We start from the raw sequence: 15,518 nt of genomic DNA on the forward strand, positions 1-15,518 counted from the left end.
TTCCTCCACTTGCAAGAGGAGATATTTTAAACCTCAAATCCAATATGTTGAATTTGCAAGGTAGAGAAGTCAAAAAATAAGCTATGTGAACGATAACGGTAGCTTTATTTGCATGCAGCTGGTGGGAATAATGAATAATAGTATGGTTTTATCTCGCGCAGCAATAGCTGACTGATCACATAGCATCACAAGCTAAAATAATAGGGAGATTTTCTGCAGAGCTCTATTAAAGACAGCAGTAAATATGTATAGAAATTTCCTCGAGATCAAGCGGCTCTCACTGCCCACTCTAAACCTACTATAACAGCAAAAACAATGGAATTAGTCAGTGTGCAAAAATGAGCTGGCCAATACAAAGACGTGACAGTTAGTTTGCTTTCCCGTCTTAAAGATAAAGGATTAAACAAAAAGACCACTTTCCACTATTGCTGACTTCGATTTGGTTTAATTCAATTCAAATTTCTTTATCAGCCCGTGAATGGAATTTTATTTGCAGAGTTTGAAACAGAAATCCATAACAAATCAGCTCATTCTCAAGCGTGCTGTCAAACTTTGCAAACAGTTCAGGGGAAAAAAAGGCAAAGAAAATGAAGTTTTCTCATAATATATGAAGCGATATGGTTCTAAGAGCAAAAAGTTACTGACTCATTTTAAAGCAAAATATAGAAAAGGCATCAAAGGACAGAGAAAGAAGACCACGCAGTGTTGGCTCAGGTCTTTTAAGGAGATTTTCTTTGCCCACCACCATCCTACTTGTATGCTGTTCTCTGTGTTTTTTTCCCTTTTACTTCCAACCGGCAGCTCTTCTGTTCTGCCCAAAGGGACATTGATCTCGGGTCACTGAGTATGGGCAGCCTTTGAGAGGCGAGTGTTAAGTGTCTGTGCTCCCTGCTGAAGAAATAATACACAGACCTCTTCCAAATTACATCATAGTGTACATTTTTACAGCTTGGTAAAGCATCTTCTTTGCTGTATTGGTGAGAATGGAGCTGGGTGGTTTTTCCAAGTTGAACTTGTATTTCAGTGGCAACCTTAAGGTCCATTTATTAGCACTTTCTAAAGATTCCAGCTGCATCCCACGGCCATCTCTAAAGTTTCATTATCAAGAGCAAAAATGATGTGACCTTGAAGTTAATTTTGCCTGACTGGTGTTTGGCCAAGATAGTTCAAGCTGATACTAAACAGCTTGTAGTATTTGTCAGCCGAAGGCCACGAGAAGGGATTGAGAGCATAGCATGGAACATCTTAGCATTTTGTTAAAGATATTTAAAAAAGCTAACAGTGTTATGACATTTTTGACCATGTGAATAATATGAACAAATTGTGTTTTATTCTGTTACAAGAAACCACTGCCATTGGGGTGCGCCAGGGAGCCCACTGGTTGCCATTGTTTTGGCAGGGTGTGCGTGTCAAATCAAAGGATTTCACACTGAAATGATTAATGTGTTTTGCTTCACTAGTTAGTGGTTTGAGTGTTGTGGCTAATGTGTATATGTGCATCAGTGGTTTTGAAAATAATCTAGATTTTTTTTTTTTTTACAACCATGGACTTGAATATTAAACTTTAATATACAAACTGTCTCGTCTCTCTTGTGCTGTCTTTTTATTGCGCTCTCTTACACTTACAACTCTTACAATTGTCAGAAACAGTTTGAATCCATAGACAGTCCAAGCATTAGTTTTAAAAGATTTAACAACAAAAGGAAAATCCACCAATATCTGGTGGATTTTCCTTTTGTTGTTAAATCTTTTAAAACGTAATGTCTGATAAATAACACTGGATTTCACTGGCAATTATATTTGGCATCACGCTTGCATTTTAATCCAGCCTTTCCACGCCTTTCCCCTCCTGTAACATATTTGCATTTCAATTTAAAACTTCTCACTGGAAAATAACACATATTCTTAAGAAGACTCTTTGCTGTTGTTTACAGCTCACACAAAGTGTGCAGGAGAAGATGCAGCTCTTTATCCCAGGGCTTCGTTTTAACGTGATAGAGGCCTGCCACTGTATATATATGGGTTGTGCTTTCAGTGTTTCCACAGGACTGTGGGTGCTCCTATGTAGGAGGAATGAAAACAAAGGGAAAGACAAGAGCGCTGTCATACTTCCTTCTTTTTCCTCAAAATATGCTGTGTGGTGATGGGGGAGTTTAAATAATAAAAAAAAATAGATCAAAGAGGAAACAGCAATATTTTATCATCCTGGCTATGATTACCTCCCATTGCTCAAATGATAAATTTTTAGGTTTTTAGAATGAACCTCTTCACAGGCAGGTGATGTTGTGACTCATAATGATCTAAATGAGACCTTGAATCCATTAGTCTGAGCAGTGTGAATAACCAGGGGCTGGAGATTTTGTGGAGGTGGACAGCTCTGTCTCTGTATTGGCCAGAACCTCAGAATCAAAGGATATTCACCCACAAGAAACTAATGGAAGATGGAAATGAGCCTTTAGGGGAACCTGGGTTATTACTCTGGTAGAAAAACCTGACTTCAATCCAGAAAACTTTCTTGTCACAACACCTGTCCCAGGCACTTAGGCTCCCTGTGGTTCGTGAGCAGAGCTGGGGCAGCTGGTTCCATCCTTTCATTAGCCTTCTCGTGAATCTAATGCTTTAGTTGGATGATGCTGATGCTCCTTGTGCCCTCTGGCTCGAGGTTGTATGGCTCTCTGAGGCTGAATCAGTCCAGCTGCTCTTCCCTGCTGCTGCTGCTGCTTCGGCTTTGTCTCTGGTGGCATTAGCCTTCCCAGGCTGCTGGCATCAGTGGAGCTTGTGGTGCTGCTGCTGGGGCACCGGGAGGAGCTGCGTGATGCCCGCTGCCTGAGATTCTGCGAAATAGATCTATGGAGGTTCGTCATGGAGGAGTTGGCTGCCGTGGTGACCACCCAGGGGTGGCGGACGGCTTTTTCGGCAGTGAGGCGGGTGGCCGGGTCCAACACTAGCAGGCGCAGAATGAAGTCCTTAGCCAAGTTGGACACTGAAGGCCAAGGCTGTGGATAGAACAAGCAGACTATTAACACTCTCACCCAAGAAGATGACAATTCAGCCTACAAAACCCCTCACACACACACACAGACACCCACAGCGCTCTAATAGCTGGGTATCTAGAAGAGGCGCATGCACAGATTCCGAGCTGCTTCAAAGCGGGATGCAAGATTTCATTCTAACAAAGCAATAAAACTATGATCCCTGAGGTCTGCAGGCCTAACAAGCAGAACTAAACTCAAAAGAAAGCTAAATGTCACTGGGCAAAAGGAAGCAGCAGTCTTGGCTGAATGAATACAAAGACTGGGAGGTAGGACGGCTCTGCTGCATGTGTGGGATTTTTTTGGGTGCATGTTTAATCTTAGCCTGCATTAGCTTCACAATAAAGGCAGCAAAGATGAGCTTCAGTGGAATCCATTGCAAATCATCCGCCTTGTCATGACCCAAGCTGACATTAAAGAGTGCTTTGAAATCGGCAAAGCCATCTTTGCAGGGTGAGAGAAGACATCAGAATCCTTATCATAATTCAAATTCATTAAATTATTCATCACAGCCTTGGTTCTTAGTCAGGGAATCAACTTTCTAGAGGCCTGCCTCGGGAAAGTGATGACCTTTGTGCTTCCATCAAATTTTAAATAAAAATATTATTGATACAGATTTTCAACTAGATTGATCTGGAATCAAAGCAAAAAGAAAAACAGGCAACTGGTTAATGTTGAATGGTCATAATCATTATCACAATTTTACAAAAATCCTTGATTACAATTAAACTAAGAAAACATACATATAAATATATTCAAAACAATAAAAACTTGACATAATAAAGCAATACTGTAAGTAAAAATGACAACAAAAGGTCGCTGTGCTTGATGTGACCAAGAAGTTTCACATTTAAAAGAAATTAACTTCTCTAATTGTACAAATTTCAGATGGTTCCACTTGTCTGGCTTTTAGCAAATTAAATCCATTTTTTTTTTCTAATGTTGGCATTAAGAGACAGTTTTCATCTTAGAACCTGGTCCAGTGCAATACTGATTTATAGTTTCACATATATGTGAAGCCAGAGATTTGCCAAAACTCACTTATATGTTTTATTTAAAGCACAGTTTGTCATCCAGCCAAGCACATTTTTTTTATTTTTTAATGAGAGGATATTTTCAGTATGAGAGTTTTCAGTATGTGTCCTGCTGAAAGTAGTGATGTTTACTTCTAAAGGCAGCATTTAGATCTGAGTTTAAATAAATTTAGGATTGAATTGTAGGAGTACAGTACCACTTGGGCCACAAAAGGAACTATCGTCTATGAAAAAGTATTATTTAAAGATAGAGATGAATTGTAGTCCTTCTAAATTTTGACACTTTTAAAAAAATGGCAACTAAAAGAGGTCCTAAAACAGAACCCTGTGGTACACCTTTGTTAACACTTATGTAACTAGAGTAATTAGAAAACAAATTGCATGATTTTTCCATCAAATTTGGTGATTTCAATTATTACTGAGTAGTATTGAACACAATGAAAAGATCCCTTTCTTAATCTCTGTTCTCTATTTCCATATTCAGCACAGTGCGCTCAAATATTTCTCTGGCATGTTTGTCTGAGGACTGAAAAAGCTAAACGCAGTGAAATCAGAGTGTAAAACTCTTTGCTTCTTTGCTCAACCTTGCTCAGACTAAATCTCACTCTTTAGGGAGGTCTAGCTCTCAATTTTAATCCTGAAATACATTTCTCTCTCCTTTTTTTGTCTCTGGCGGAGTAATGACAATTAATCAAGCATGAAATTGACAATCGCGAGACTGTTGCCGGTGAGAGGAATTCAAAGAAGTGGGGGACTTTCTTATTCTCACAGTGTAGTGACTGGGGGTGGGGTGGGGAGTGTGAGTGTATAAGCACAGCACAGGGTGCTGAGCTGCCAGCAGAACGAGTCATAAAAAAAAGAAAAGATTCTCAGTCAAACTTTCTTCTCACACTGTTGTTATTTCACACCTGAGAGGCAGGCAGAGTGACACCGTTTGATTGAGCTCCCACGACTAACAAGTCTGACTTTCCCCTTTATCTGGCACTGGTGGTGATTTGGCGAGGCCTCTTATTACCTTGCCATGAAATACACACTTGATAGCAGCTGTGGCTAGCAGATGCCTTTTGTCCTTGATCTGAAATAACGGGAATACATACGTTTAGTGCCTGATGGCAATGTATGAGAAAAAAGCTGGAATTATGCAGTAAAAGTCTTTGATGCTGCTGTTGAGAGGTATCAAAAGTTTCCCTTCCTCCTGTACACTTAAAGAAGAAGAGACATAACTGAGTTGCCTCCTTGGAACCGAGCCTCCTTCAGGAAGTTTATCTCTCCCCCTTATTTTGAACATTTTTCACGTCAAAATACACAAAGGCTTTATTGCGTTTAGAGGAAGGGGGCGAGAGCTAGTGTTATACATCACTGCTGAGCTGAGAGCTAGCCAACGAGGGGAGAGAAAGAGAGAGGAGGGAGATGAGTGGAGTGCAGATACGGTATAAGCAGTGGAAAAACCTACAGGGCTTGGCTTATTGAGCAACATCTTGTTAGAGTGAATGAGAAGCTCCAGTGACTGTGTTTGCGCCACGCTACATCTTTACCTGACAAAGCTGTAATTGCAACAAATGAAGAAAACGCTAGAAGCTTGGATTGCGCTAATGTGATCAGGAGGATAACGCACTTTTGAGTAATGAGTGTTACCGGCTCAGCTCAGGCCCGCAACAAACAAAGGACAACCGGGTTCAATTTCCTGATCAGTTTATCTAATTGAACATGTAGTGGGGTGTGGACGTGTCAGGTGTCAGTGGTGCATGGTAAATGTTTGCAGGGTGCTGGACAGGGAGAAGCAGAAGATGCCCAGAGAGTGGACTAAAAGAGCAGGCGTTATACCCTTTGTTACTCTCACCTCTCAGGTGCAACCATCAAGGCTCCTGCTGGGAGTAAAAAGGGAGAAGCAGCAAGAGCAGATCACATGAAGCACTCCACGAGTGTCTGTCTCACAATTTACTGCAATCTGATTCACCTGGCAGCCTTCCCCGAGCAAGAAAGCCAAGGTAAATATGCTTCATCATAATAAGTCCAAATAGAGAAGGTGGCCTGTTGCTAATTCAGGTGAAAGTACCAGCTAACCCACAGTAATCAAAATATCAATACTCGGATGCAGGAGAGAGTGGGCTGTCATGTACAATATACTGTGGCCAAGTGGAGGCTGGGGCTGTTCACATGGTGCTCACTAGGGGGCAGACTGGCCTAACCATTACCCCATTTGGCCTCCTGCTTGGAGATGTAGACATTTGGGCTGGGTCAGGAAAGTGTGGCTTCCATAACACAGCGGCAGAATGCAGAGGAGGTTACCAGGCTACCTGGACAGAACTAATGCGAGGACTGCTGCTTTACATGCAAAAGACTGCCACACATTCACGCTCGCAGGCACACAAACAAAATACAGTCACACAGATGAGATGTCCCCGATTATGTGCAAAGGAAATTATTTGTCTTATACAGAGAGAAGGGACTAAGTGATAAGGCGTTCAAAGCCCTTGAGGCTACATCCGTTCCTTCTTCTGTCCTGCTTGTCCTCTGCCCCCTCCTCTTTTCCTCACTCGCATCCTCCCTCACTCCCGTGCCATCAACCCCCGGCTCCCCCTCTTCCTCACGCTCACTACTGAGCAAACACATCAGCGTGAGTTTGCACTACAGGTCCTCAGGCGAGGAGCTGCTGCACCTGTGAGTGGAGCGTGCATGGCACGTATGAATGTACCGTTTGTGTGTCTGCTGCTAGTGCAATAAAAGAAGGGGTGGGGGCTGCCGGTGAGACAAAGGGACTCAATTCGTGGGAAGGTGCCAGCGGCCTTCTGCATTTCCGATTCAGTCTCACCTTCGCCTCTCTCCTCAAACCTCCCCCATCCCACTCACATTTTCACGCAAAATTACACACATGCATGTGCCCAAAGTCCCCGTTCAGCCTGAATAAAAACAAAAGGTTGCTGATACATTTGGAAAAATGTTTGTAATTGCAGCCCCTGTGTATTAATTTACATAGTGAGGAAGAGGAGAAAAAACAGTTATGTCCATCTGTACCTGAAGTTAATCATTTTTGCTACACTGCATCATTGAATACATATTTATACATGGTCTCCGATGACTGCAGTCTGCTGTAAATGCTTAAAAAAACCCATGTGTTAATGCATGTGGTTATACAGAAATATGCTAACTTACTTAACATGGCTTTGGGCTGGGTAGAGTGAAACTTTTAGGCTTAAAAGTAATAACTCATTCCTGTAACACTGTAAATGCAAACAATACCCTCACTTATATTGAGTTATCTGCATTGAGTTTTTGCTTTAGAGTACAGCCTTGCATACTTGTTTGATTTAATAATTTGATCTGGTTTCATCGTCTGCACTGTTAATATTTAACTTTAAACCCTTAAGTTAGCAGCGCAGGGATTTTTGTTTCAGTAATTTTGCAGTCTTGTGGTGATTGAGATTCTTGTTTTGATTAGTGCTCCTGGTCAGTGGTGTTGTTAGGGTTTGTGGACCTGTTATTGCGCAGCGCATGGGGAACAGAAATGTAACAAAAGTGGGATTTTTTTAGTTCTCTTTTCTTTTTAAATGATAAAATTTGCTAAACCTAGGTTGTCCAAAGTGCATTTAATTCAAACTGAAATTCTTTTAGTTCATGTGAATTATCCTCATTAGTACTAAACACTCAAAATATTATTATTCACCCTTATTAAGCAGATACGCATATTTTACGAGGCAGCAAGTCTACATAATTTTTATGCATTTATTTATTTATTTTTTGTAAAGCCCATTAAACAAATTTGTGTTGCCGTAACACTTCATAATGCAAAAGGGGCTGATACGCTGGATAGGTAACAAAAATCTAATAAATGTACCGGGCTTGCTCTAATACAGCACTGCAGGTTTTCAATAAATTAATAGCAGCGGGTATTTGGGTTTTAAACCATATCTAGATTTACCAGATGGTTTCCACTGTTTAATATTATCACTTGTTGTGTCAAATTGTACTAATTTACTGCATCTCTGCCATCTTGTTGAAGCAGAATGTGCACTGCCAGCAAATGTCTTCAAAGGCTGTCTTGCCATGCTGACTGCATCTGTGATCATACCAACTTTATTTTTACTCCTTTTTTTCCTATTGACCACAGAAATCGAGTTAATTATGTCTTCATTCCTTTCGACTGCTTTACTTTCAGTGTCTCGCTATGGCATTTGCTTTGTTTGCACTGTTACGCCATACTGGGACACTTGATTGGAACGAGCCATTGTTCATGTTATTGGCAACACCTGCTCTCCAGTCTCTGTGGAGGTGAAAATGCACAGATTGGATTGACATCCAATCACATTCACTTGTAACATCTCAAGTCAAGAAGATATCACTCCAGGCAAACCACCCCTGTCATTCAGTAGTAGTACGCCGTAAGACACTGAGGATCCAGTCAGTCAGTGTTCCCCTTCTTGCTGCGAAAAGCACATTTTTTGGGAAGGGGGCAAAGTCCAATAGTCACTTTGTTTAATTGGTGGACATATCATTCCAACTGATGCGCTTCAAGTCAAGTTTAGTATGTGAAAGAAATTCCTGAGGCACCCAAAGAGAGGAACCCTTCTTAATGACATGAGGAGCCCTTGTGATGACAGACGTCCACGTTTTGTGGGTACTTGTCAACCTTCACTACATTATTATCACAGCGTGCGCGCTTAACTGTGTTGTCACTCTGCTGGAGAGGGTGGATACTCGCACATGACAGAGAATAAGTGCCTTGTCAACATGGAAATGTGATTGATGGCTGATCTATCAAGCCCTGGACTGTTACTCAGCCATGTATGATGTCTTTATAATACGACCATATGAATTTACAGATTGATGCCTTGACTGCATCTCACTGAGATGTGAGAGACTGAGCGTACGGTTCTATAAATGTTGCTTTTAGCTTTAATGTCAAGACTTTTTCCTCACTAGCGTGGCCTACATATGTGCTATGTCAAAAACCACCGTGAAAAACATAAAATAAGCTCTTGCATGAAGTTTAGAAGGATTTTGCATTATTGTTCAGCTGGTGGTCAGTGCAGCGGTAAACACAGGGATAATAGTCCAGGGCCTATGTAAGGGAGCCTCTTGTATGCCAGACTAAAATGTCAGACTGCATCCCTAAGAATCGAGCCAGGCTTAAAGCCCAGTGAATAATCCAGCGTTGTGTGTAATCAGCGTGAAAGAACAAGCCCGAACTCACTACTGAGCTTGACTGAATAGGCTTTTAAAAATACCCACTTCAGTTATATGATATAGGGAAGTGGGGAGAAAATCACGCAAGGCCCCATTTCCCACCATTTCAAAGCATTCTCAAAGAACCAAACCAAGCGAGGAACTCAAAGACATCACAACAAACTTTCACATTTTCTTTCATGTGCTTTGCAATATTGCAGAAGAAGACATGAAAACAAGGAGAGGTTCACCTTGTTACCACACCAGTACTGCAATGTGCTGAGCTGACTTTTTTTTCCTACTTATGTCAGGCAAGGATGGAAGGATGGTACCATTTCTGGTAGTTCTAAAAGTGCAGTGATTAAGGTATGAATTATTATTGTGTGGTGAGTAGATGTAATGACCATATGTGAAGAAATGTTTTGCATAATTTCAGAGCATGCACGTCATAAATAATGCCAGATTATACTATAGGGAGAAGACCAGATGTCAAAATGAAAATCAGGGATTTAGTTAAAACTACATTTTTTTCAATGATTATGCTGGAAGCAGATGCACTTCAGTGGGTGAGGCCACAGCTGGCCAAAGAGTTGAAAATGAACAAAGACGCATTTCTAATAGATGCTCAAGGTTACCTTGACAGTTTTCTCCAGCTTCCTTCTGTTTTCAAGATTAAGATTTAATGCCTTATGCCAAAACAAACTGGGTTTTTCCCTAACAAAAGTAAAGTTGGTATTTAAAAAGAGAGCGCAATGGCAAGATTGCTTGTAAGAGGTGGAAACTTGGAGATTTTTGCAACTGAGCCTCCTGCATATGCATTCCTGGCAGTTTCTTTCTCAAGGCATAAAATATAGAAAGAGGAATATTTAAATCAAGCATGAAAACTCATGCAGGTGCAGGATTATCATAGCCTGCACGATCAGATTTGAAGTGAAATAGCTGAAGAACTGAGAGAACAAAGGGATGACGACATGGACTTTGAACCCTATCTTGAAAACAATCGTGCCTCAGATAGAGATCAAACACAGTTTTCCCTAATAAAGTTTTATTACAGTCAAATTAAACTGTTAAAATTTCAGGACCATGGACAGCGCTCACAGTTTTCACCATAATCTCATGAGTTGTCCTCTAACACGACCTGCACGGATTGTCAGACACACACACACACACACACACACACACACACACACACACACACACACACACACACACACACACACACACACACACAAGATTCCCCATGAAATCTGCAAAAAAATGCGTTGCACATGTTGACGGTAAAGAAATAAACTTTTGTTAATCAGGCATTTCCTGAAGTGATCTAAGTTGTTTTAATAGAAGAGCGCAACAGAACCAATGTCAAAAAATATTTGCACGGTTTGCAGTCCCACATTAGAGCCTGTCAGTTACTGAAGAATGTTTTCATTATAATGATTCTCTGCCACATTAGGCCTAGATTTAACATATACATGTATGACCTAAATTTAAATGCTTTTCTGGTTGCAATTAACAAGCTGTGCCTGTCCTGTTAGGAAATTACCTGCAGCTGAATCTCATCACTCAGTTTGCGATCATGGTCCAAACTGAATGGCTCCTGGGAGATTGGGCATGTTATATTGAAATAAACCGACTGTTTAGAAACCAGTGCAACATGTAGATCACAAATAAAAGTTACCACAGCACTATTTGGGAAGTATAAAAGAAGTATAAAACTTGATCATAATTTTGCATTCCATAAACCAAGCAATCACTGTGCTAGCAACAAGCTACAGCACGTTAACAGTTACTTTAAACAGACAGTTTCGCTGAGTGTTGCTAGAGTTCAGCATATGAATACCACTCTCAGTGGGGGAAAAGTCACTTCACAATATAAAATGCAAAGAAAACACATTTAACTGTATAAAAATATGATTTCAGTATGGAATTATTTTAGCACTCTACCTAGTTAGCTGCTAAAAGGCTAATATTAGCTATGTGTTAGCAACCTATACTGGCTTGACCTAAGGCACTTCGAAACATATTGATGTTAATAATACTTTAGCTTTTAAATCATCCACATTCTACACCAACACAAGTGACATGGTTTAGGTTAATTTGGATACTTATCAGTAAGTCGGCCTACAGATTTTCAGGATCCTACTGTGTTAGGTTTTGTATTGTTGATTGTCATTTATGCTTAGAAATATTTAACCATATATGCTTAGAGGTGTATAATCATTTGTAGATTGAAAGAATGTCTCATCCTAGGAGGTCTGTAACAACTCTGAGTAGCATGAAGGGGGAGGGCGTTCACTCCTCTACAGAGTGTTCTGGCATAGATCACACACCTCCTAGGAGAGGTCGTATTTTCTCTTTGTTGATATATGTCATAGCAAACATATGTATATCTCTTTAAGTATAAGAGCCTTTTGTTCAGATGGACCCGCTAGACTCCTGGCACCAGCGTTTGGGGAGTCTTCACAGGGTCACATCTTGACCTCACACACACACACACACATACACACACACACACACACACACACATACACACACACACACACACACACATACACAGTATTCTTTGTTCACATGTATACCTATGTAAGATGTTATATGTTAATGACCCTATGCATATTCATGTAACCACAATAAAAGGAGTGCTATGGGGAACCTGGCTGAGAGTCTGACGGAGGTCAAGTGGGGGAACGACGCTTGACCCCAGGCAGGTCTCCCTCATGCATGAGTAACATGAAGAACTTTGCCTACTTCGGGTCTTGCTTGCTGTGTAATTATATTGTCCTCAACGTTCCAGCGAATAGGTTCAAGCTACAAACCTATCATACTGTTTTCCATTTTCACCTGGTCCTTATGGCTGATATCCACTTGTTTGTCATTAAAGGGTATGTTTTTCAGTTCAGCCTGTAAATTACATCTGTGGGCTACTTTTCCTGCTCATAGTGTCTCTAACAACATTTTGTGTATTTTTCATTTCATGATTAGCAGAAAAACATCAACAAACAGGCACATTTACCCACCAAAAAATTAATAAAAAGACAAAAATTCTTCTTGAATCTGCTGTGGGTCGCACTTAAATCCAATCTGTCTTCATATTTCCTTTATTCTGGTCAAAGAGTTTTAGCAGTAGCACAACGTGCTTATGGTGCAAAATTTTCTCATTTAGTTTATTAAATCCTCTAGAACCTCTATTTGCTATCCAAAATTACTTACTAAACATAACTGAACAAAAAGTCCAGTAAACTTACATTTCCACGGAAGCTATATTTTCCTCTCACAATGGATCTGTAGAGCCGTGTGCGGCTGTCATCCTCAAACGGCACAGTTCCACTCAGCAAAATGTAGGCAATTACCCCTAAAGCCCACATGTCCACTGCACAGGAATAGGGTCTCCTCAGCAACATTTCAGGAGCCATGTACTCAGGGGTTCCACAAGTGGTCCTCAAAGACCACGACTCTCCAGTTTCCTCGTTGCCTCGTTCAGAAATCTCACACCTGGTGAGTGTGCTGGCAAAAGCAGACAATCCAAAGTCGGTCACCAACAATCTGGAGTCTGCTCCGGGGTGGTAGTACAGAAGATTCTCAGGCTTCAAGTCTCTGTGGGTGATTCCCAGGCTGTGCAGGTATACCAATGCAGCCAGTATCATCTGGATGGCCTGGGTAGCATCTCGCTCAGTGAAGTGGCCCCTGCTGACAACACGGTCCAAAAGTTCCCCTCCTGTCGCCAGTTCCAGTACCATGTAAACACGCTGTGGAAACTGGAACACCTCAACCAGCTGAATGACATTAGCATGGCTCACCCTCTGCAGCACTGCTAGTTCAGAATCACACACCACACGACCCTCTGGGGCCTCTACCTCCATCATTTTTATGGCAAAGGGCTGGCGAGTTGCCCTGTGCTCCACACGCACAACACGACTGAAACTTCCACGACCAATCAGGGCTTTGATGTCATACCTGACAGGGCAGAAGGGGAATGGTGACTCATTACAGCATAACTATCTCATGATACACTGCTGCAAAGCACTAAATGTCTCTCCCTGCAGCTGCAGTCCTGATGTATGGGAATATATGTTTTGCACTATGCTATACAGCATGCAAAGTCGATCAAACCAATATGTATGATCCTGATTTAGATCGCCAATAAACAAGGCAATACTTTATGCAAGCTTTGAATTATGGGATGATGAGCAATACACATGTTTCCCCTTAAAAAGGAATCAGTTTTGTTCCTTTAATTGTTTCTAGGCCTTTATCTGACAAGTACAGGAAGGCGGTGTTTCCGGCATTAAAACCCCCAAGGATCTCAAATGACTGTCTACCATTATTGCAGGATGTTGGGTTGGAAAGAATGAGAAAGACGAATGTTAAAAGGCTCCTATGAGCACTGCAAATGCAGGCTTTTCCACTTATGTTTGGCTGTAAATTGCTATTGCCAAATAATGTACTGGCCTCAAGATTAGTGGATAAAAGCCAATCTATCAGTTGCCACTTTCCTGGATTTTGAGGGGCCTAAATTTCAACCATCCACCATGTTATATTTGATTCTTGATTTTTTTTTTTCCAGTACAAGATTGGCAGATTTAAATATCATGGATGTACAAAATACAATTTCCAGCAAGCATAGCATGAAAAATACTGTCTGCTTTAAAAACTCTGAAGAAATAATTATTCAAACTGTGAACACTTACCGTGCTGTGACGCGTGGCTCAAACTTGTCCTTATACCTGGGAACCTTGTTCCATTCTTGTCTTTGTTTGATTTGCTGTTTGCTGCTTGGTCCTAGGTGAGGATTATCAACACTGGCAGAAAACCATGGATTTTTTTGCTTCTTCTTTTGTTTCTTTGGCTCATCATCATCCTCATGTCCTTTACTGAAAGCTACTAGTGACTGCACCACACTTACATAGCTTTTCTTAGATGCCTCAGGCAGCACCTTACTGTTCCCACAACCCATTTCTAAGACCAACATTTACTATGGAGCGAGCCGAGATTCCCCTTCATCTGCTGTGAACTGAAAGTGGCCTGAAAAAATGAAAAAGAAAACCCAAACAAACCCAACTACCTGCTTGAGGTGTGTACACAGCAACAGTAAAGCTCCACCTTCCCACTAAGTTTGAATTTGTCAGGTGTGTGAAGTGATCCTTTCAGTCACTTGTGGTAAAAATGTCACGTAAACAGCAGTTGTTTTGAAGCTATTGTCACTCCTTGCAGATTGTTGCTATACTGCCACAGTAGCAGGAAAAGGAGTCAGGACTCCTGTCACTAGGCAACATAACACTGTAACCAAGAAAAAACAAAAAAGTGGAAAAAAAGAGAACAAATTCTTCTCCAAATTAAACATATAACTAAATAAATAGTCTTTCTACATGCAGATATGTGAGTGCCGGGAGTCAAATATTGCTGATGAGGCATTTCTTTTGATTTAAAATAAATTTAGCATGGGAGTCTAAGGAGATCCAGCCTCAGGTGGCAGATGTGGCAAGCAGGTTTCTCCTTGCTTGTTGGTCACAATAGTTGTGACTAACAAGTCCTAAATCATGCCTTGATTTGCAACATGTTTTACTCTGTGGGATCATTTAAAAGCTATCTTTTGAACATAGACATCTAAAGAACTGAAAGTCCTTTTAAAGCAAAGGAGTCGCCTCCTGCTGGATTAACTTTGGGGTTATTTCCATTTAAAAGAATATCTTATATGTATGTATATATGTATGTATGTCCAGTCTTTACATTGTAGATGTATGATTCCTGTCTGGATTAAAAACTGGATGGTGAATTTTGCTCTATTTCTATGTGCCCCCACATTTGTATATACATACATTTCAGAGGCCTGCAGTAACTGTGGTTCTCACACAGTGAAAAAAGTGGTGGATTTTAAAGCACCAGAGGCCAGCATATTTGTGAGTACCAGAGTGCCAAAAATACTGGACTCCCAAAATGCAGCTCAATAGCACCCTGATGACATCATCAGGTTTATTCTTTCCAGCTCTGAAAAGCTCACTTCAGAGCTACAGGAAACATTATCCAAAATCCTGGGCCCCATTGAACTTCATGCATAAAAATCAACGGTGGCATGGTGGTGCATTGGTTAGCACAGCAAGAATTTCATGGGCTCAGATCTTCCTGGGGGCTTTCTGTGAGCAGTTGGCATGTTCTTCCTGTTTCTGTATATTTATTAATTTTTTTGTCTCTGGGTGCACTGATTTCCTTTCACAGCCAAAAGATATCTAAGGTTAACTGGTGAGTCTGAAATGTCTATAGGTATAGATTTGAGAAGGTGACGTGTTGTATGAAT

The 15,518-nt window shown here is 40.9% G+C and overlaps 1 protein-coding gene across 1 annotated transcript; it reads right to left on the reverse strand.

Annotated features, from left to right (window-relative positions):
• Positions 1-2,594: 2,594 nt before the first annotated feature.
• Positions 2,595-14,180, reverse strand: LOC101479816 (serine/threonine-protein kinase H1-like). Its single transcript, XM_004552009.2, has 3 exons — positions 13,915-14,180; positions 12,472-13,180; positions 2,595-2,996 (listed from the first exon to the last, which is right to left on the reverse strand). Exons 1-3 carry the CDS (start codon positions 14,178-14,180, stop codon positions 2,595-2,597), a joined length of 1,377 nt encoding a protein of 458 aa, XP_004552066.2.
• Positions 14,181-15,518: the final 1,338 nt, after the last annotated feature.

This window comes from Maylandia zebra, linkage group LG9, assembly GCF_041146795.1.
Source record: "Maylandia zebra isolate NMK-2024a linkage group LG9, Mzebra_GT3a, whole genome shotgun sequence".
NCBI lineage: Eukaryota > Metazoa > Chordata > Actinopteri > Cichliformes > Cichlidae > Maylandia > Maylandia zebra.